Source organism: Gamsiella multidivaricata (assembly GCF_025024155.1).
Source record: "Gamsiella multidivaricata strain RSA 2152 chromosome Unknown BC939scaffold_41, whole genome shotgun sequence".
NCBI classification, from domain to species: domain Eukaryota; kingdom Fungi; phylum Mortierellomycota; class Mortierellomycetes; order Mortierellales; family Mortierellaceae; genus Gamsiella; species Gamsiella multidivaricata.
Genome location: NW_026251749.1, coordinates 128,627 through 148,000, shown reverse-complemented (window position 1 = coordinate 148,000; position 19,374 = coordinate 128,627). Strand labels below are relative to the sequence as shown.

Sequence of the window (19,374 nt, the reverse complement as noted above, 5' to 3'; positions counted from 1 at the left end):
GAGAGATCTATCGAAACGACCCAGTATGGGGCGAGCAAGCCCAGGTCAAGCAATTTATCCTTAATATCCTTATGCAGTTGGACGCTTCGTCTGACAACGCTTTTTGTGGTATGTGTGATTTGAGAAGTGGTCGATTTATTTGGGCTACTAGGAGCGCTGCTGAAAAATAACATTATATACTATACACTAATGTGGCCTTAATGCGACGCATGATGTAGCTGCCACGAACTTGCTACAAGAGCTGGAAACGGATGGCAACGAGACTAAACAGGCTCTTTATCGAGATTGCCGAAAGGAGGGTCCAAGCTCACATCCATTTAAGGTCGCTCTGCCGCCCATTGCTTCTCCTTCGCTGCTCGACCGTGTTCAGGATAAACCCGATGTCGAGGCTGACTTGCGACGGCTGAGACAGCAGCGGCTGAAAATGCAAGGTGACGCAGTGTACATTCCCCCTCAAGCCAAGGCTAGTCTACAGGATCGCGATGATGCGCGGTTCCCTCTGATGGACAAGGTCGAGAAGTTTCTGAGCAGTACTCAAAAGGTATTGCTCCTGCTCGGAGATTCTGGTGTGGGGAAGTCGACCTTTAACCGCCAACTGGAGTGCGATTTGTGGCATGCGTACAAACCGAAAGAAGGGCAAATCCCACTCTTTATCAGCTTGCCCGCAATCCAACGGCCAGAACAGGATCTCATTGCTAAACAGTTACGGAAGGCCGAGTTCACCGAGTCTCAGATCCATGAATTGAAGGCACAACGCGATTTCATTGTCATCTGTGATGGATACGATGAGAGTCAGCAAACCAACAATTTGTACATGAGCAATCAACTGAACCAGTCAGGGGGATGGAAGGCTCAGGTGGTAATCAGCTGCCGCAGCGAGTACCTTGGCGTCGACTATCGGGATCGCTTCCAGCCAGGAGACCGCAATAACCTAGCGGAGTCTGAGCAATTTCAAGAAGCGGTGGTGGTACCGTTTTCTAAGCTTCAGGTTCAAGAATACATCCAGGGATATGTGACCATCAAGGCACCGCTCTGGCAGGCGACACATTACCTGGAGGTCCTTGAACAGATTCCTAGCTTGCTAGAGCTGGTGAAGAACCCGTTTATATTGACTCTATCCTTGGAGGTGTTGCCACGCATGGTCGATCCGGGACAGAATCTTGCTACCGCCAAGATTACTAGGGTGGCATTGTACGACCAGTTTGTGGAGCAGTGGCTGGAGCGTGGCAAGAAACGGCTGAGTGCCAAGGACATGAGCAGTCAAGAAAAGAAGGCCTTCGAGAGCTTGTCCGACGAAGGGTTTACGCGAAACGGTATTGCGTTTTTGAAAGGCTTGGCAGCGGCGATCTACGAAAAGCAAGGAGGCAATCCGGTGGTGGAGTACTCGCGCACTCAAGATCAAGGAACGTGGAAAGAAGATTTCTTCAGTCGGGACGAAGAGAAGCAGCTCTTGCGTGAGGCCTGTCCTCTGATTCGCAGCGGGAACCAATTCCGATTCATCCATCGATCACTTCTAGAATATAGCTTGGCTCGAGCTGTATTTGAACCGCAGGAGGGAGAAAAAAACACAAGGAAGACTACAGCGCCGACGTCTGAGGCACGCCGATGTAGCGTAGGATCAGCCTTTAGTTTTGAACTTCAAGGAGCTCTGGGTCAGAAATCGGCCATCGCAGAACAAGGTCCTGATATCGACTCACCTTTGGTCCGGCGGAATTATGTGAGCGAGCCTTCTATTTTAGAGTTTCTGGAAGAACGCGTCCAACAGGAGCCCGTATTCAAACAGCAACTACTGGCCTTCATCGAGCACTCGAAAACCGACAGGAAATGGCGTGTTGCGGCAGCCAACGCCATCACGATATTGGTCCGAGCAGGCTTTCAGTTCAATGGCGCCGACTTGCAGGGCATCCAGATTCCAGGGGCCGACCTGAGCCATGGCGTATTTGATTCTGCACAGCTGCAAGGAGCCGATTTGAGAAAGGTCAATCTCCGCAATGTTTGGTTCCGCCAGGCCAATTTGAGCGACGCGCGGATGACAGGCGTTCAGTTTGACGAGTTGCCGTATCTCGAGGAAGATGGTGAAATTCTCTCCTGCGCGTATTCGCCAGATGGAAACACTTATGCAGTGGGCCTAAAGGATGGCCAGATCAATGTGTATTCGACTACGACCTGGGAAAAGACCAGGACCTTGGTTTGCCATGGAGGTGGTTTCGGGACCATTGTATACTCGCCAAAGGGTGACCTGATCGTCGCTGTCGATAATTACCGAGACTTGCGGCTATGGGAAGTCGAAACCGGAGCCTGCTGTCACGTTCTGAGCGGCCATAGCGAGTGGATTGTGAGTGTCGCGTACTCGCCGAGTGGCGGTCAGATTGCCTCTGGAGGTAATGACAAGACAGTGCGACTGTGGGACTCAAAAACCGGAGCCTGCAGCCGCCTTTTAAACGGCCATAGTCACATGGTTCGGAGCGTGGTGTACTCACCAAAAGGCGATCTGATCGCCTCTGGGAGTCGTGATAAGACTGTGCGGCTGTGGGATGTGGAAACCGGGGACTGCCGACACGTCTTGAGAGGTCACAGCGAACGGGTTCTGAGTGTAGCATACTCACCAAGTGGCGATCAGATCGCCTCTGGCAGCGTCGACGCGACCGTGCGGCTGTGGGACGTGGAAACCGGGGTCTGCCAGCACATCTTAAGTGGCCATAGCGGAACCGTACAGAGCGTCATGTACTCACCAAACGGCGGTCAGATTGCCTCTGTAAGTGATGATAAGACGGTCCGTCTGTGGGACGTGCAAACCGGAGAATTCCATCAAACCTTGAGCGACAATGGGAGCAAGATTCAGAGTATCGCATATTCGCCAGCAGGTGACCAGATCGCTTCCGGCAGTGATGACTCGACATTGCAGATATGGGATGTTGCAACCGGAGTATGCCGCCGGAGTTTGCGCGTTCATAGCGGTCCGATCCAGAGCGTCGTGTTTTCGCCAAAAGGAAATCAGATCGCCTGCGGCAGTAATGACAGGAGAGTGCGGCTATGGGAAGTTGAATCCGGGACTAGCCGCAACTACTCAATCGGTCATAACGAGCAAGTTCTGAGTGTCATCAAGTCACCGAATGGCGATTGGATCGCCTCCGCCAGCGCCGATAAAACAGTTCGTTTATGGGATACTGAAATCGGAACCTGCCGCCATATCTTACGCGGCCATACCAACTCGGTCCTAAGTGTCGCATTTTCGCCAAAAGGCGATCAGATCGCCTCTGGAAGTGGAGACAGGACAGTGCGGTTATGGGACGTTGAAACTGGAGACTGCCACATCTTAACAGGCCATAGCGACAAGGTGGCAAGCGTTGCATATTCCCCGGAAGGTGACCAGATAGTTACTGGCGGCTTGGATTGCACCGTGTGTCTGTGGGATGTCAAATCTAGAACTGGCTGTCTCAAATTCAGCGGCCATAGCGACCATGTCCTGCGAGTAGCCTATTCGCCGAAGGCCGATCAAGTTGCTTCGGGCAGTAAAGATAAGACAGTGCGACTATGGGACCTGGCAACCGGAACCTGCTGCCACATCTTACAAGGTCACAAGGGTCCGGTTCGGGACGTCGCATATTCGCCAAGGAGCGATCTGATCGTATCTGCTAGTGACGACAGCACACTGCGTCTTTGGGACACAAAAACCGGAGCCTGCCGCCACGTTTTGAGCGGTCATAGCGGTGAAGTTGTGACAGTCATGTATTACTTGAAAGGCGATCAGGTTGCGTCTGGCAGTGACGACAGGACGGTGCGGCTATGGGATGTTGCATCGGGTAAGTGCAGGGCGGTGATACAGGGTTTCTACAGTAACATATACAGCATCACCTGGAAACCAACATCCGTCGGCCATTACGTGGTGACCGGCTCTTACGACAAATTGGCTCGCGTATGGGAAGTCACAGAGGATGAGGGCCAGCACAATGTGCACCTGCGCTGGAGTTCTTCGCATGACAGGCTTACTATGACCGATACATCTTTGCACGATGTGCATGGACTAAGTTCTCGGAATAAGCGGCTCTTAGAGCAGCTTGGGACCGTAGGCGAGCCGACTCCGCCGATGAACTTCCAGGAGGCAGGCGCGACGTTGATGAACGTGAAATCTTTCACCTCAAAACTCAAGCTGGCGTCAAATAAAAGGTTGCTGGACCCCTCCCCTGTGGTCATTGGTTCTACTGGACAGCCATCGATGGCGGTCGAATCAGCAAATCCCCCATAGCCAACCTGAGATAACTTTCGTGTAAAGAGGAGATTGGCCAAGCGAAATCGACATTTATTGAATGCCGATCGTCTAGTATATTGGTGCGCCTCGTAGAAATAAACTACAGACATATCAATCACTTTTCAAAGACATTTCACACATGCTTATAAGCGGTTAATGTTGACTTGAATGTCGGCAATCTTCAGTTGTAAGGACAACCTCCTCTCTTCCGACCTTTCCTCCTCCAATTCCCCTTCATACATATTTCATGCTATTAACTATTCGTAGCACTAAATATAAATCATCATTTTTTGTGCGCGACAAGTCTATGGTGTACGTCTAGCGTTCGTGAGCGTCCTTCTTGCAGCTTAAACACAATTACATGTATACCAACCAGCATTCATTGCCTATCAGTATCTGTCGATGTCCACCGTAATATTGACAGCACTATGCGGTTGGCTGCTAGAGTTGGTAAAGACAACGGCTGATATTCAAAGGTAGAGACTAGGTATTTTGTTTGACCAGGCATGTTTAAGATCGACCATACGGCTCCGCACTCAAAGCTGGCAGCCTCGTTAGGACCACATCATCCGCATACAACGAGCTGTCCAAGAACATATTCCGCAGCACAGACATCTTCAAGCCTCAGCTAATCATCCTAACCATGCCTTAGTTTTCGCGCGTCTGGGTTTCGATTTCAAGGCTGACTGTGCAATCAGCTCCGCAATGACATCGCTTGGTAACCGAAACCATTTTGCGCTCAGTCCTCATGCAGATCGTATGAATGAGGTGTTGGCGCTTGGGCTGAGGGTAGAGGGAATAAATGGCCGCCTTTGGTCTTATTGTAAGCAGCTATGGCTGGCTCCCTGGTTGTACTTCAGCTTTAAATTCTCATTGACCGTGAAAGAGAAACGAAGAGACGACTATGACAAGCCTATATCAAGCTTGAGTGGTTTTGATGAACTACGATGTAGACCGCGCGCATGTGATATCTATGCATGTCGTGTTTATAATTGTCCTATTACGTCAGAAGTGTGTACAACAAAACCAAAGAGCGAGAGAGAAAGTGATGGTCAATGTAGACATCGTACTAGGGTCGTGAGCGATTGTGTACCTGTAAATGTTGACCATGGCAGCGCGCTGTCTTATTGACTATATTCAGGAGAAATATATTTCTCTAGATTCTAAAAAACCCTCATGGACAGTACTGTTCCAACTTCCTTCACCAATTCAGGTCAAGACCACCAGTACCGCCACTGCGACCAGCACCAGATGTACGGCCAAAACACGCTTGCCATACTAAAGCAGAATTCAGTAAACGTTGGATTGTTTACCCACTAATAGGGATCTATCATCCGTTGGATTATGGCTGAACGCCTCTAAGCCAGAATCCGTGCTAGAACGCGACGATTACCGCCTTTTCCAATTTTTAGTTGAATACGAATAGACCTTCGGACCCTGAATCATGCTACGTGAGGTGGTCTTGTAGAGCAGAAAGGCTTTATGAGGCTCACACCGATGTTAATTTCAAATATTGGAAGAGATAAATCCATTGCAGACGACTTTTAAGTAACGGTGTACTGTAAGCAGTCGAGTAGCCTTGTTGCTACGAGTTACTGAGGTTAAGCGCATTGTTGCACAGATTTTTTTTCGAAAGAGCGATATCTTTTTTGGCTTCCTCTTGTGGTGTTCATAGGGGGTTGTTATAGCCACTTCGAATCTAACAGCCTTGCAGCAATGAGTCGCTGAGATTAGGTCTATTTGTAGTTGTAGAGTGGAATGGCTTTATGATGCTCCCCCTGAAGTCAATTTCGAACATTGGAAGAGAACGGGGTATTGCATGCGATCGAGTAGCCTTGTAGCCATGAGTCGCTTAGGTTAAGCATTACTACTGCAATATACGATCGAAAATTTGAGGGCGAGTGCAGCTTCCCCGTCTTTTTAGTCTCGAGGCTGATTAGAAGGGCACATGCTTAAGATGTGCGTATTGGTAGTTCCGCCATTACTGAGCCGGTATCGGTAGCATCGTTCACAATCAAAAGGCGGTGCATGAGTTTTCAGCGCGTAGCGGATATTGGTCTAACCCAGGACCTAACCAGGACTTAAAGATGGCTGAAAAAAAAAATATCCTTGCTGAACCGTCCCGGTATTAGGCTAGCCATACTAAACAAAATTGTCACAGAGGTATGCGTGGGACAGTGAGGAATGGTGTTTGACATCGTTCCTATCACATTCCCAAATAGGGTGGAACATAGAAGTGAGACCTATAAACTATTTTGCTCAGCCAATCAACCGTGTTTTTCATCCTAGGTACGATGCACGTTATTTGTTTGGGTCACGAATTTTACGCGCAAAGCAAGGGGTAGTAGATATGCAGCATAGCGTTCAGATGAGGATGCGGACAAAACTGATTAACCAGCTACCGTTTGCAGACAATGGAGGTTACTTTGCAGGCTGTATAGATGGTACTATCAGCAGTAACTGTTCCCGCTTCCCCCAACTAGTACAGGGCGTGCGTCTCTATTCACAGAGATCGAACTGATTAGAATCGATTGTATGCCTCGAGCTGGTTTTTTTTTTTCTAGCCAAGAAGAAACGCGTGTCCGAAGCAATACGAGGCTGATCAAGCAAATTATGCAATAAGAAAAGTCCAACCAATACATAAAATAACCCACTTCCTTTTTAAAACTGCGCGAGCTTTCAGGTACACGCATGACCAAGACGTGATGCCATGTTCATGATCGTTGAACACATCGTCTAAACAGCTATTTTTTCGATACAGACTATCGTTTAAGGTCTAGGAATGCAAGGCACAACGCGGGAGAAATGCAACTGGCATATTGATACAGCCTTACTTGCTCAGTGCAGTTCAACCAAAGAGTGCATTTAGAGCACATATCCAGCGATAAGCAGCGCGTGTACGTATACTGGGCGTCTCTCGGACCAAGGTAATAACAAACACAGAAAACTGAGATATAACCAGCGCAATAGCAGTATTTCTTTTTACGGATACAGGACTGGCGACATTCATGTTTATTTCTGTGCTGAATATGAGAATGTAAAAGAGTTCTGTGGCGTGCACACTAGGACTTACCAGGACGCGGATCGCGTCTTTTCGTCCACTCTGGCGTGCTTTCAGCGTACTGAATGGACCCATAAGGTCGCGGCGACCAATGCGATATATCCTGCTTGATTCAATAATAATAATTCCAAGCGGATAACTAGTCACTAGGGGATCTTTATATTGAACGATCTAGAAACTGTATTTGAACTGCAAGAGCGAGTGGAGAGTTCTGCAAGAATAAAACCAAGCGCGAGAGCTGCAATCGCTCTGAAAGAAAAGTGTAGGGACAATTAGACGAGTGTAAATGAGCGGCGTTCTCTCTGCTTTCTACGTGCGACTCGTAACAGGGGGATATGCTAGGTATACGTATAAAATGTCGATTCCAGGAATCTCTCGAGATGGCATGGGCTGACTAAGTCGGCTCGTTCCCTATCGGCCTTTGGAAGCCAATCGAGGAGATGCTTCTCATAGGCGCTTTTGTGGCCAAACAGACCAGGCTGAAGGCTGATGAAATACGAAGCTATTCTGATATCATCTCGCATGTTCATACAACCCTTGCGGGTAGATTGCACTCAAAAAGGAGACAGTGTCTTTTATGTAAAGTATCAGACAATAAAAAAAAACATGTGCGTTGCATGAGCTAGCCCAAAGATATGCAGAGACAATGAGTGATTGAAGGAGAAAAAGTGATGACAGGGGGCATGAGCGAGATTCAGGTTTATGGCGAGCCCACGGAAGGGGTATTACGCCAAGGCGGTGAGAGATGAGTAGAAAGTAGAGCGGAGCCTTTCTAAGCATTAAAAAAGAGAAGAGTCGTAGGCAGGCCATTCCGTATTGGAGGAAAAGAAGGGTCGTTTAGGAAGGTTGCCGAGATCGGCACCTTCAGCAAAAAAAAAAAAAAAAAGAAAGAAAAAAAACCCAATCACACCATTGCGGTTGCATTAGAGGACATAAGTCTTTTATCAATAAAAGTTATATCTATGGAAAGGATAGACTAACAAGAGGACTCTCGCTTCTCTGTCTTGAAGAAGAGTGAAGTAGTGAGAGGTTTTTAGAGAGAGAAGAATGAGATGGCACAAATGAGAGAAGGAGCAGGCCAAAGAGAAGACGAAAGTCAACAGGAGTTATGGGAGAGCATTGAAGTGCAGCTTTGATAATCTAGTCTAGTGCATACTAATAAGAGGATGAGGGCAGTTTAGTCGTGTCTGAAGCATAGAACAGCATTCGACCCAAATGGCGTGCTGAAGGTGTTGGGGTCACGTCTTTGCGCGACGGAATTGTGTACCACCCAGAGTAGTGATTGGCTGAACCTTATTTTGACATTTCCACATGCATCCTGTGGACGCGTCGTACAACAGCCGGATATCTCTCCACTCACTCAGCCTGAGAGAGTTCAGGACGAGGCATGTTAGTCTAAGCACCGACCAACGCATATTGCCCCGCCTTGTCTCCCACGAGGGCACTTTTTCTCAGGCCGTTTTTAAGCTGAAGAGATTTCGCGCGACTGTAAACTTGTCGTCCATGCCAAGGCGCATTCACTTTGCTGGGTCGCGCAAATGTCACCTTCGCTGCTATCGAGCAGTAGTACACCACATGTCAGTTGTTATGGCAACTTTTAGTTCGTACCAGTTGAACAGTGTGGAATGGACCAGACTCTTGTGTTTGCGAAACGGGTTCAATTCCTGCGGCTTTTGTGAGGATCCCAGCGATGATAGATGTAGGCTGCTCACAAAAATGTGTGTCAAGATCTCAACGTTTCCTCTCGGACTTGGGCTATACCTCACGACGCATCGAGAAGTCATTCTTAGTCTCAGTAAATGCTGGGGAGATGAAGATAGCATGGTGGTTCACGAATACCCCTTGTGTTCATGTCGATGAACAATAAACAACAACCAGAGTAATGGCTCTGGCTCGTTGGGGCCGATAGCGAACTGATGTTTCAAGAATAGAAGGCGATGTGTTCGACGATGGTTGTGATTCATAATTTCACGATTAGAATCCCCCCCCGCCATAAACAACAAAGTGAGCCATGATAGCTGAATGCGATGATTAACGGACTCTGCCCAAGCAAACATGTGTGCATGGACCATCCTCCATATTGTTCGTTGTTCTTTCCCCCTGTATCTTGCGGAAACTCCATATGAACCTGTTTCTTTGATATGGCTGCATGAATATTATTATTATTATTATTTTGTGTGTTGCCGTTGACGACGGCATTCTCCATTATCGTTCATCTCATCGAATATCTCATCAGGGAAGGTGCAAGGACGTTTTCTAGGACTGTATGTGTGCGTATCAGCGTGCTAGGGGTCCAGATGAGGGTCTGACCCGCATGGACATCTCGTTTCACTGCCAAGACAACAGTAGTAACAAGCAGAATGAATGCAGGGTGCTGTTTTCCCTGCCATTGAATGTCGAAAGACTACATAATCTATGGCCTCCTATTCTTTGCAAAAGTGCGCGGTGGTGGTGTTTGTTGTTAACTGCATATGCGTGGAGAAGAAAATTGCGACATATGGAACGCAAGGTGGTGCCATTTTCTATTCTCGCTTGAATGCAGTTCAACTGTAACAGAGCAGACTATTGTCGTGCGAGGGAAGAAGGCTGGGGAATCGTCGGCATCGGCATCGAAACAAGGCATTGGTCTTTGTTGCGCTGTATTCATGTGCATGTGTATAGAGAGAGGAGGCGGACGTTTGAACCCATAGCATTCAGGTACCCAAGGCACTCAACAGTTACAAAAAGAAATCGTGCTCCCTACTCGTCTTCTTTCTTCTCTTCTTTGATTTTGTTCTCGAGACTTTCTTCATCTTCGCACCTTACGGTCCCTCTATCTCTTCTTATTGCACAGCAACTGTATTCCACACCGCAAGCACGAAGCGCCTCTCTCTTTTCACTCTCCACTCACTTACTCACACACACTCACACACTCACACACTTGTTCTCGCTCGCTCTCTCTCGCTCTGTCTCTCTCTCTCTCTCCGCTCTACCCAACAAATATCTCCTCCCTTTGCTTTGACCATCCATCCCACCTGTCCGGACAAGTTGATTCCACATCACTCTGCACTCGGCATCGCACCCTTACTACAAAAATCACTAGTTTATCCCCTGCTTACTTTCTTGACTGCTCCACCCTGGGTTTGAAATGCAGCTCTTGCTTGCAAAATAAGAACGCCCACACTAACACCCACTAGCAGACAAAAACCAGCACACTCCACTCTTCATCACCCTTGCAACCGCACCTGCACATCTCCACTCACTCACTCACTCACTCATTCCTTACTCTTCGCCAGTCCCTTACTTCATTTCTTCTTCACAGCCCACATCCATCGCTCCGCGCCATGGCCTACGACTCACCCTCTCCTGCAGACACTTCCGAGTTGTTGGCCCCGTCCCTGTGTCTCAACCCTGATGCAATCGAGGATCTGGCCCCTGTTCAGCCCACAAAGGAGAACCTCCTGCCGGCGTCCTTCCCCGCCCTAAGCTGGTCCGAGCAGTCCTCTGCCGACCACAAGGCAGCCAAAGCTGAGAAGCGTCTTTGCTACCGCCATCGCCCCGACTTGCGATCCAAGCGAGCTGCCGATGAGATCCAGCTGGATCAGCTACAACAGGTACAGACCAGACATATGTACCAGTCCTTACACGACATTATTACCCCCTCTCCTTACACTGTCCATTGAACCCTCTTCAGAGCTGTTGTGGGGAGTGAATTTATGGTTTACTTTGGTTCGCGCCCTGTGGTCCGGTATTTGGTCCATTATCCTGTGCCCTGTCTAGTTATGACTCAAAAGTATTCCCACAGCTTTCTGTTTGCTATTTCCCCCGTCGATCCCTCCCCGCTCCAGTTCGGAGCCAGCAAAGGGCACTAGTTGCACTAACACACATTCGAGAAATCCCTGGGCCGTCGTGCTGTGTTGCTCATACATCCCACATCCTCGGCCTGTTTGGACTCAATGACTAACGATGGAATGTGTCCAATCCGTACCATCAACAGGATATCAAGCGTTTGCCCCAGCTGGATCAGCAAATCATCTCCCACATCTGGTCCCTCTTTGGATCCGCACCAGCAAGCCATCGTCAGCTGGTCCTCAGTGGTCTCCTGACACAATGCTGTGTCCCCCAGCTCTCCTTTCTATCCAACCATCTGCAGCCACTGCTGCGAATCGATTTCCTGTCCATCACCCCGCCCGAGATCGCTTTCCGCATCCTCTCATATCTCGATGCGACCTCGCTCTGTCATGCAGCCCAGGTCTGTAAAAGCTGGAAACGACTCGCGGACGATGATGTGGTCTGGCACCGCATGTGTGAGCAGCACATTGGACTGAAGTGCACAAAGTGTGGCTGGGGACTGCCCTTGCTCGAGAAGAAGAAGGTCCGGACGAAGCGGTATCTGGATCAGCAGCAACCACCAGCACCACAGCAGCAACAGCAGAGCAGTGCTCATGCGACCCAGCCTGCTGAGGACAGTGAACATGACGATCACGGCCATCACCATCACAGGCGTACAAATACCGACGCTGCGCCCTCGCACCCATCGCCGCCAATCTCGACCTCATCCCTATCACCCACAGAAGCGACACCTTCATCTGGTTGGCCCAGTCGACGTCGCAGCGCATCGAACGACAACGATATCGAGACGAATCGTTCGCAAAAGCGACCCCGCCACGCATCTCGCTCTCCCTCTCCCTCTCCCTCTCCGACCTCCAACTTTGGTGCGAAGCGCACCACACCACTGTTCCAATCACCGGAGCCCCCAGTGAAGCCGACGGAAGTTGCCACTAAGCGCCCATGGAAGGAGATCTACTCTGAGCGTCTGATTGTGGAGAGAAATTGGAGGAAACGCAACTACCGACTCAAAGTCTTCCGTGGCCATACTGACGGAGTGATGTGCCTGCAGTTCGACGACTCGTTTCTGATCACGGGCTCCTACGACAACACAGCTAAGGTCTGGAATATCGAAACAGGCGAGTGCCTGCGCACCTTGACTGGACATGCGCTCTGCGTGCGCGCTCTGCATTTTGATGAAGCAAAGTTGATCACAGCATCTATGGACAGGACTCTCAAGATCTGGAACTATCATACCGGCCAATGCATCCGTACCCTGCAGGGCCACACGGACGGAGTTGTGACCCTCGACTTTGATTCACGCATTCTCGCTTCGGGATCGGCGGATGCGACCATCAAGATTTGGAACTTTGCGACGGGGGAATGCTCCACGTTGAAAGGACATCGCGACTTGGTCAACAAGGTACAGATCTACAAGAAGAAATTGCTGGTTTCAGCGAGTGACGATACGACGGTCAAGTTGTGGGATATTGCAACACGGACGTGTCTTAGGACGTTCAGCGGACATGTGGGACGCGTGCAGTGCCTGCAGACATCGGGCGATGCACTGATCTCGATCATTACGGACCGTATTCGTAACTGCGCTCAGGAAGGATCGTCTTCACAGACTCGTGTGAATGGATCGCAGGGGGGTGGTGTGCAGGCGAATGTATGCAGCATCAACCGCTCGGGCGTAGTCGAAAATACTCCGCCATCCCCTCTGCAGGACCCGAACTCGGATACGGAGACCAGGACCATGATGCCGATTATTGTGACAGGAGGACTGGACAACACACTCAAGGTCTGGGACGTGGAGTCAGGCGAGTGCCTCAACACGTTGTTTGGCCATGTTGAGGGTGTATGGACCTTGGCGTTTGACAAGCTGCGCATCGTGTCGGGTAGTCTGGACAGGACGATCAAAGTCTGGGATACGGAGAGCGGCCGGTGTCTGTATACGCTGTCGGGACACGAGGGCCCGGTAACGTGCATTGGCCTTGGGGATACCAGGATTGTGAGCGGCTCGGACGACGGCGTTGTCTTTGTGTGGGATTATGGTGTTCGGACCTAGGTGTTTCTATGATATTGTTTCCTACCCACTTAATACCCCTCCTCATTTGTTGCCTAATACCCCTCGATGTTCTCGATGTTTGCACCCTTTAATTCCTTTTGTTGTTTTCTGTAAATCATATTTCACTTTGTACGATACGTGTCGATGAGCAATCAATAAAGAGCGTTGGTTCTGCGATGTATCATTGTTATGAATATCACCACAGCTGCTTTTACAAACGAGGTGCTTGATCGACCCCTTCTCGCGGTGCTGTAGCCACTGCCATACATTTGCACGGCGAAGTCGAAGCCGATAACCCCAGCGGTTGCACATGTGCAACCCATTCACCAATTAGCCCATTGTCCCACAGAGTCGGATCGTGCGGGTGTGCATACGAAGTCTGTAACTGTCTACTCTGTTCTCTAACAAAAGGCTAATGTTTGCGTCCCGTCCATTGCCACCATTTTTTTCCCGATAAATAGGCATCGTTCACTTCGTCTGGCCTCTTCCTCACACACTCACTGCCAACGCTTCTTCCTCACCTCCCTCTCTTCAACTGCAACTTCCTCGCACATGCCCAGTGTCTCCAACGTTGCTCGAGCCCCTGCTCCAAATACTCACCATGCAGGTAGGCGACACAGGAGGACCAAGAACGGCCCGGTCGACATTGCGGTCCCAGGATTGTTCCAGGAAACGATCTTCTCGGCTCCAGACCTCGTGCGGCAAATCGCCAGCTACCTGGCCAAGGACGAATTGAGGGCTGTCATACGTGTCAACCATGCTTGGAACGCCCTTTGGTCCCCCTATGCCCACTCATACCTGCTCATCAAGAAGCACAGCCCGACCCGTAGATTTTCCAAGCTCCAGATCTACGGCCAGCATGTCAGGATTCTGGAGACCAGAGATCTGCAGCCGAGAAACGCTGTTCATCTGATCTGCCATATGAAAAACCTGCATTCACTGACACTTGGCCACACTGGTTCCTTGAGCACCCAGCAACTTCAGGAGATTGCCGAGCCCGCCTCTCAGCTTCGAGTCCTCCACATCTCCTGAGAATTGCTACTGAGGAGTTTTTTGGCATGCCGGATGACCGCGTTGGCAAGTCTCCAGAATCTAAGAGGTCTTGCGTGGGTATCCCCTACCGAGGTTCGCATTGACGACGTCCCCTTCATGCTCAAGTCCTGCCGGAAACTCAAATCGCTGGTTTTAAGGGCGAGTACCCTTGTCGAGGAATTCACGGATTCCAAGAAATACACGGATTTGGTCAAGGCCAACGAAAGCCAATGGGCGAACTCTTCCCTTCAGTCCCTGTCCCTCGATCATCAGAAGGTGGAGCGGTGCCTATTCCAAGCGGACGATTTCAAGCGAGCGGGGCCCTGGATCCGCCGCCTCTTTCAGCACATCCCTAACTTCGACACCATCAAATTCTTGGGCTGCGGCACTATCTTACCCTGGGGATGGTACTGTATCCTTTCGGATCGTACCAACATGCAACGTGTCGAAATCGACTTCACTCCTTCAGCGAGCCGATATAACGCCAGAATCATACCTGTTACTGGAGGTGCGGAGCTTCTCAATGCTCTATCAGAGTCGTGTCCAAATCTCAAGCTGCTCGATATCACGCGCATACCATACTCACCGAGCGTGGCATTCGAGAAGTTCATGCGAGTCAACGACCGTCATTTGCAAACGGTCTCTCTCAAGCACTCGGATTTCAGCGACTTGGCCCTTAGTGAATTGGCGCGTCTCCCTCCTTCAACACTCTCAGCGCCACATAGTCTCGTCGATCTCGAGCTTGGAGGATGTGGCCTGACCACCAGCAGCAGCGCCATCCTAATCCTCGAGAACTACGCGCTTTTACGCAGCTTGAACCTATTATCAACAATGGCAAGAACCATCCATCTGTTCACAGGCAGCAAGCCCTGGCCATGTGCCAAGGTACTGGAAAAGTTCAGTATCGCCATCCAACCGATCGAATTCTGCTCTCCGCTCAAGCTGTACATGCCTGAAGAGCAGCAGCTGACCAGGGAGCGACTGTGCTCATTCACATCCCTCCTTTTACTGGATTTTAGGGGTGAGGCATCGACTTTCGAAATCGCACAGGACTTTTCGTTCGCTCCAAACCTTCGGAAGATGACTCTCTGGTTTATGTTGCTGGCGGATGAAGACAAAACGTATAATCGGGTATCTGCAGCGGTCGAGGAGCACAAGGAGGCGTTGTTCCCGGGCTCCTCGGACTGGGATGTGATGTGGTTCGGGGGGTACGCCCGGAGACGACCCTACAACTGGCCTCCCGAACAGGCACATGATTCGGCTCGAGGAGGATGCCTAGAGGCGGTGAAGCATGAATATCGTTATCGTTGGGTTCCAGCTTGTTAAAATAAAAAATAAAACAAGGTAAGATAAAATAAAATAAAGCTGCGTCTGATATTTACTTTCCCGATTTCAGCTTCAGCAGTGTGGCATGCAGATCTTTAACTGTTCAGTAGCTGGGGAGCTGTAGTTGGTCAGGCTCTTACGGTATCTTTCAAAGCTGACTAATATTCCTGGCCGCGTATTCATAGTACACACTTATTGATATTGGAGAAAAAAAAAAAAGTGATACGTATGGACATGATGGTAAATAAAACAAGGTACATAAATGCTTTCCGCCATTACTTGCGGCTGAGGTTTGAGTGATCGCAGGTCGCGGATCAAATTCTGTGGGGTGCTATAGAGCATACACGGCGTACATGCAGAAGCATGCACTAACGTGTAATGATTTCTATGGCTGCGGATCCTTCGCAGAATGGAGTTGTGCCGCGATTATGCTGGCAAAGTGACTCTATGCGAAAAGCCGGCAGATAGGACAGCCACGCCTTGGAACATGGTCTTAACAGGAAGTCATCCATTTATCGGCTTCAGCCATCCACGTAACCACATACAGGTCGTCAAAAAAAAATAGGATAAAAGCGACCTGGATTACAATTTAGGAAAGGGGAGGGAGCAACGTATTAGATCATAATTAGGAGTGTCTAGCCGCATTTACAGCTTCGCTCACAACTCTGGTCGTATGGGGCACTCATCGTCTCCAAAATATCTGAGACTATTAAGGCTTGGAAGATCGCGTGCGGAACCGCGTCCACATTCAGCCCTGTTTTTGCAAGGTCAGTCTTCCATGCACAGCACGAACGCACAATGGTATCAAGATATGCATTTTATTAAAATATTTTTCTTATGCATATAAAAGTATAACTGGCAACAAGCGCCGCCGATAAATAGCCATGCGATCTGCAACGACAACAGCAACAAAGAAGAAAAACGTCTACGTTGGTATTTTGAAAAAAAGAAGAACGGGCTAAAAAACACACACACACACGCACACACACAAAAAGCACTTTAATGCGCTGCCGCTGCCGCCATAGCATCCTTCTCCTCCGTAGTCCAGGGGTTGGTTGGCTCGGGTCCAGCCGAAGCCAAGGTCGCCGTCACGGTCTTCCCATCCACCGCAGCCGCAGTCGCCGTCTCGATCTTTGATTCCTCAGCAACAGGCTGTGCCTCTTCTACCTCATCTGCAGTTGGTGCGACTGCAGCCTTTTTCTCCAGCGAGACCTTGGCCGATTCCGGCTCCTCTCCATCCTCTACCTGGGCGCCCTCAGGCCATTCTTCCGAAGGACCCATGTTTCCGATCGATTGCGACGACACTCCGAGCTCTGACAACATAATGGGAAGCACTCCCGCACGGGCGTAGAACATCTGGAGACGGAGACGAAGACTCTCTGAGAAGAGATCCTCAATCGTGCGTGTCGAGTACAATCCAGCCCGAATGTTGCGGATGAAAATATAAAATTCACAGGCAGCGACAATGCGGTCGCGACAGAACCGGTCGATAAAGTTCCACTCGTCCGAGGTCGCGAGGCGGTAGCGGTGGGTCAGAGGACCGGACCGACCACAGGTCTGGCAACCGCCCTTAGGGGCCTGGTACAGGGCATACTGGGTCTGGAGACGCTCCCAGAGCAGATTCTTGTTGGTGACAGAGTTGCGAGCGGGCGAAGGAGGCTGCTGTGCTGCCTGGACCATGCGTTCGTATTCCCTGACCTGTTCTGGTGTGGCCTCCTCAATATAGCATGTGTTGGTGCAGATGCCCTCCGTAAGCTTTCTGGCCGAAATCCTGGGGTTCGATCCGAAACGCAGGCATGGCTCCACATCCTCATCCTGGCAATGTCGCATGAATGGCAGGCTGTGAATCTTAGCCAGACGAACCGTCGAACTCTGAGCCACAAACTCCTTGAACTCATGCATCAAATGTCCATCAATTGCAATGGTCGTAGCGGGCTCCTCTGCCAAGGGCTCTGGCACAGAAATCTTGTTCAGACCAAATAGTTGACCGAGATCGACGCTGCCGCTCGCAGGATCTGTCGATGAGCGTTTGCTCTGGGGCTGCGTGTCCATCATCGCCTCCATCTTTGTTTTGAGCTCCTTGAGCTGAGAAGTCTCGGCCGCAAGGCGTTCCTGAGCGTCTTTAAGCTCGAGTTCCAGATGCTTACGCGTTAACTCGAGCTGATGTCTTGCCCTGGCCTCCGACGCCACCATGCCGTTGGCCTCCTCAAACAGTGTGCGACTCAGCTCTTCCAGTTCGCCCTCGACCATCTCCTTGGCGTGCTGGAGCTCAGCGACCTTCTCGATCTCGTCTACGTACTTGTCGTTCAGAATGGCCAGGTCGCGCTGAGCACTCAAGTAGTCGTCAGTTTTTGCATCCAAGGCATCCTCGAGATCCTCGACCTTCTTGCGCAAGACTTCTGCATCAATTGCCTCGGTCGACGCACGCTTCTGCTCCTCTGCCAAACGGATGTTGGTCTGCTCAAGGTCCTCCAGAAGCAGAGTACGTTCGTTATGTGCCTCAGCCAATGATGGGATAATGCGCTCGCAGAGTCCACACGCGCGTGTGGCGAGGTTGGCGCAGACTCTATGACAAGGGCACTCGCCATCGATCAGTACAACTTCATCCTGGTCCTTGTTTGCTGTGGTGGTGGCAGTGTCGTCGCTCGGCGCTAGATATTCATTTGTAGGGAAACACTGGTCAATTGAAGGACGCCTTTCAATTATTTTTTTTTTTCATGTAGCCATACAAGGACTTGTGTTCCTCCATCATCACCCCTTCCTGCGTTATTAATCCACACACGGCCGATGCCCTCTTCGCCTCTTCGCCAGTGTTGTTTGTGCTCTCTTGTGTAGACTCCTTGTGTTCAAGTGTCGACGTGGATTGTCACAAGCCGACGAGCAAGTGGAAACTTTATCGTGGTACTTCAGACAGTATTCCCGTGGGCAGATGAGACAGCCCACCAGCAGGATGAAGATGAGGATGCTCCCTCCTCGCCATTGATGATGAGTCTGTTGCCTTTTGCCCTCTTCCGCCCTTTCTTGCATATGAAAAAAAGGTTTATTTTTGTATGCATTGTTTTTGCACGCGGGGGAAGAACAAGAAAGGCGTGCAGAAGAAAAGTAAAACACTCCACAGAACCAATCAAATGATAATTTTTTTCTTGTGCTGTACCTGAACCGTTGACGCCAGGAGTTGCAGCGACACCATGTCCATTGGCACCAGAGGTTGCGGCCGTGGGATCTGTAGGGGTGGGTTCCTTTAGGGCAGCAGAGGCCTTTTGCTGGGGCTCCTTGACGGTTTCGATGAGGTTGTGGATGCGGGAGTACAGGTTGGCGATATCCTTTGCGGTAACATCCTTGCTGACTGGCTCGGGAGCCGGGTGCATTGGGGCTTCAGTCATTATGATTGCGGATATAGTAGTGAGATTAGGTAGGGGCGACCAAGTAACAGAGAGAGACAGAGAGAGAGAGAAAGAGAGGGATGAGGAGGGAATGTGTCAAATGTAGGGGATGATGATGATGAAGGATGGAGATGGGAAAGCAGGTAAAAGACAAGGAACACAAACACAGCGGTCCAAACAGCGAACCTTCTCTGTCATCCCCCACACCCACGCAGTGAGCCTACCTGGGCGCGGGCTGTGAGCCATACAGCCATTCCTTTGCCCACGATAGCCCTGTTTTTTTATTTTTTTTTGCTCGTGCCCATAAAGTACACATTAAACGATCGTGCCACGCTACGTGGAAGTGCGCGACTCGATCATCCATAGCACGGGGACTTCTCTGTGGCAAAGAAGGCTTCAAAAGAAACAGTAATAGAGTCCTTCATTTGGATGCATCTTTGAACGCCTG

General features: G+C 50.1%; 5 protein-coding genes across 5 annotated transcripts; 4 read left to right on the top strand and 1 right to left on the bottom strand.

Annotated features, from left to right (window-relative positions):
* Positions 1–4,954: 4,954 nt before the first annotated feature.
* On the top strand, positions 4,955–7,421 carry BC939DRAFT_477999 (uncharacterized protein; the record flags this gene model as incomplete). Its single annotated transcript, XM_051558726.1, has 4 exons — positions 4,955–5,072; positions 6,472–6,538; positions 7,078–7,176; positions 7,244–7,421. 4 exons carry the CDS (start codon positions 4,955–4,957, stop codon positions 7,419–7,421), a joined length of 462 nt encoding a protein of 153 aa, XP_051411219.1.
* A 3,114-nt stretch (positions 7,422–10,535) lies between these two features.
* On the top strand, positions 10,536–11,069 carry BC939DRAFT_195677 (uncharacterized protein). The gene has a single exon (XM_051550561.1). The coding sequence runs from the start codon at positions 10,634–10,636 to the stop codon at positions 10,970–10,972; it is 339 nt and encodes a 112-aa protein (XP_051411218.1). The 5' UTR covers positions 10,536–10,633; the 3' UTR covers positions 10,973–11,069.
* A 211-nt stretch (positions 11,070–11,280) lies between these two features.
* BC939DRAFT_398232 (quinon protein alcohol dehydrogenase-like superfamily) lies at positions 11,281–13,185 on the top strand (the record flags this gene model as incomplete). The annotated part of the gene is made up of 2 exons (XM_051552412.1): positions 11,281–11,728; positions 11,867–13,185. Coding segments are annotated over 2 exons (1,767 nt in total), but the record flags the coding sequence as incomplete, so codon positions are not given.
* Positions 13,186–13,737: 552 nt separating this feature from the next.
* Positions 13,738–15,543, top strand: BC939DRAFT_504050 (uncharacterized protein; the record flags this gene model as incomplete). The annotated part of the gene is made up of 2 exons (XM_051560475.1): positions 13,738–14,199; positions 14,311–15,543. The coding sequence occupies 2 exons, from the start codon at positions 13,738–13,740 to the stop codon at positions 15,541–15,543; spliced, it is 1,695 nt and encodes a 564-aa protein (XP_051411216.1).
* Positions 15,544–16,388: 845 nt separating this feature from the next.
* On the bottom strand, positions 16,389–19,151 carry BC939DRAFT_454458 (uncharacterized protein). The gene is made up of 2 exons (XM_051556070.1): positions 18,698–19,151; positions 16,389–18,194 (listed from the first exon to the last, which is right to left on the bottom strand). The coding sequence occupies exons 1-2, from the start codon at positions 18,924–18,926 to the stop codon at positions 16,543–16,545; spliced, it is 1,881 nt and encodes a 626-aa protein (XP_051411215.1). The 5' UTR covers positions 18,927–19,151; the 3' UTR covers positions 16,389–16,542.
* Between the last annotated feature and the right edge of the window lie 223 nt (positions 19,152–19,374).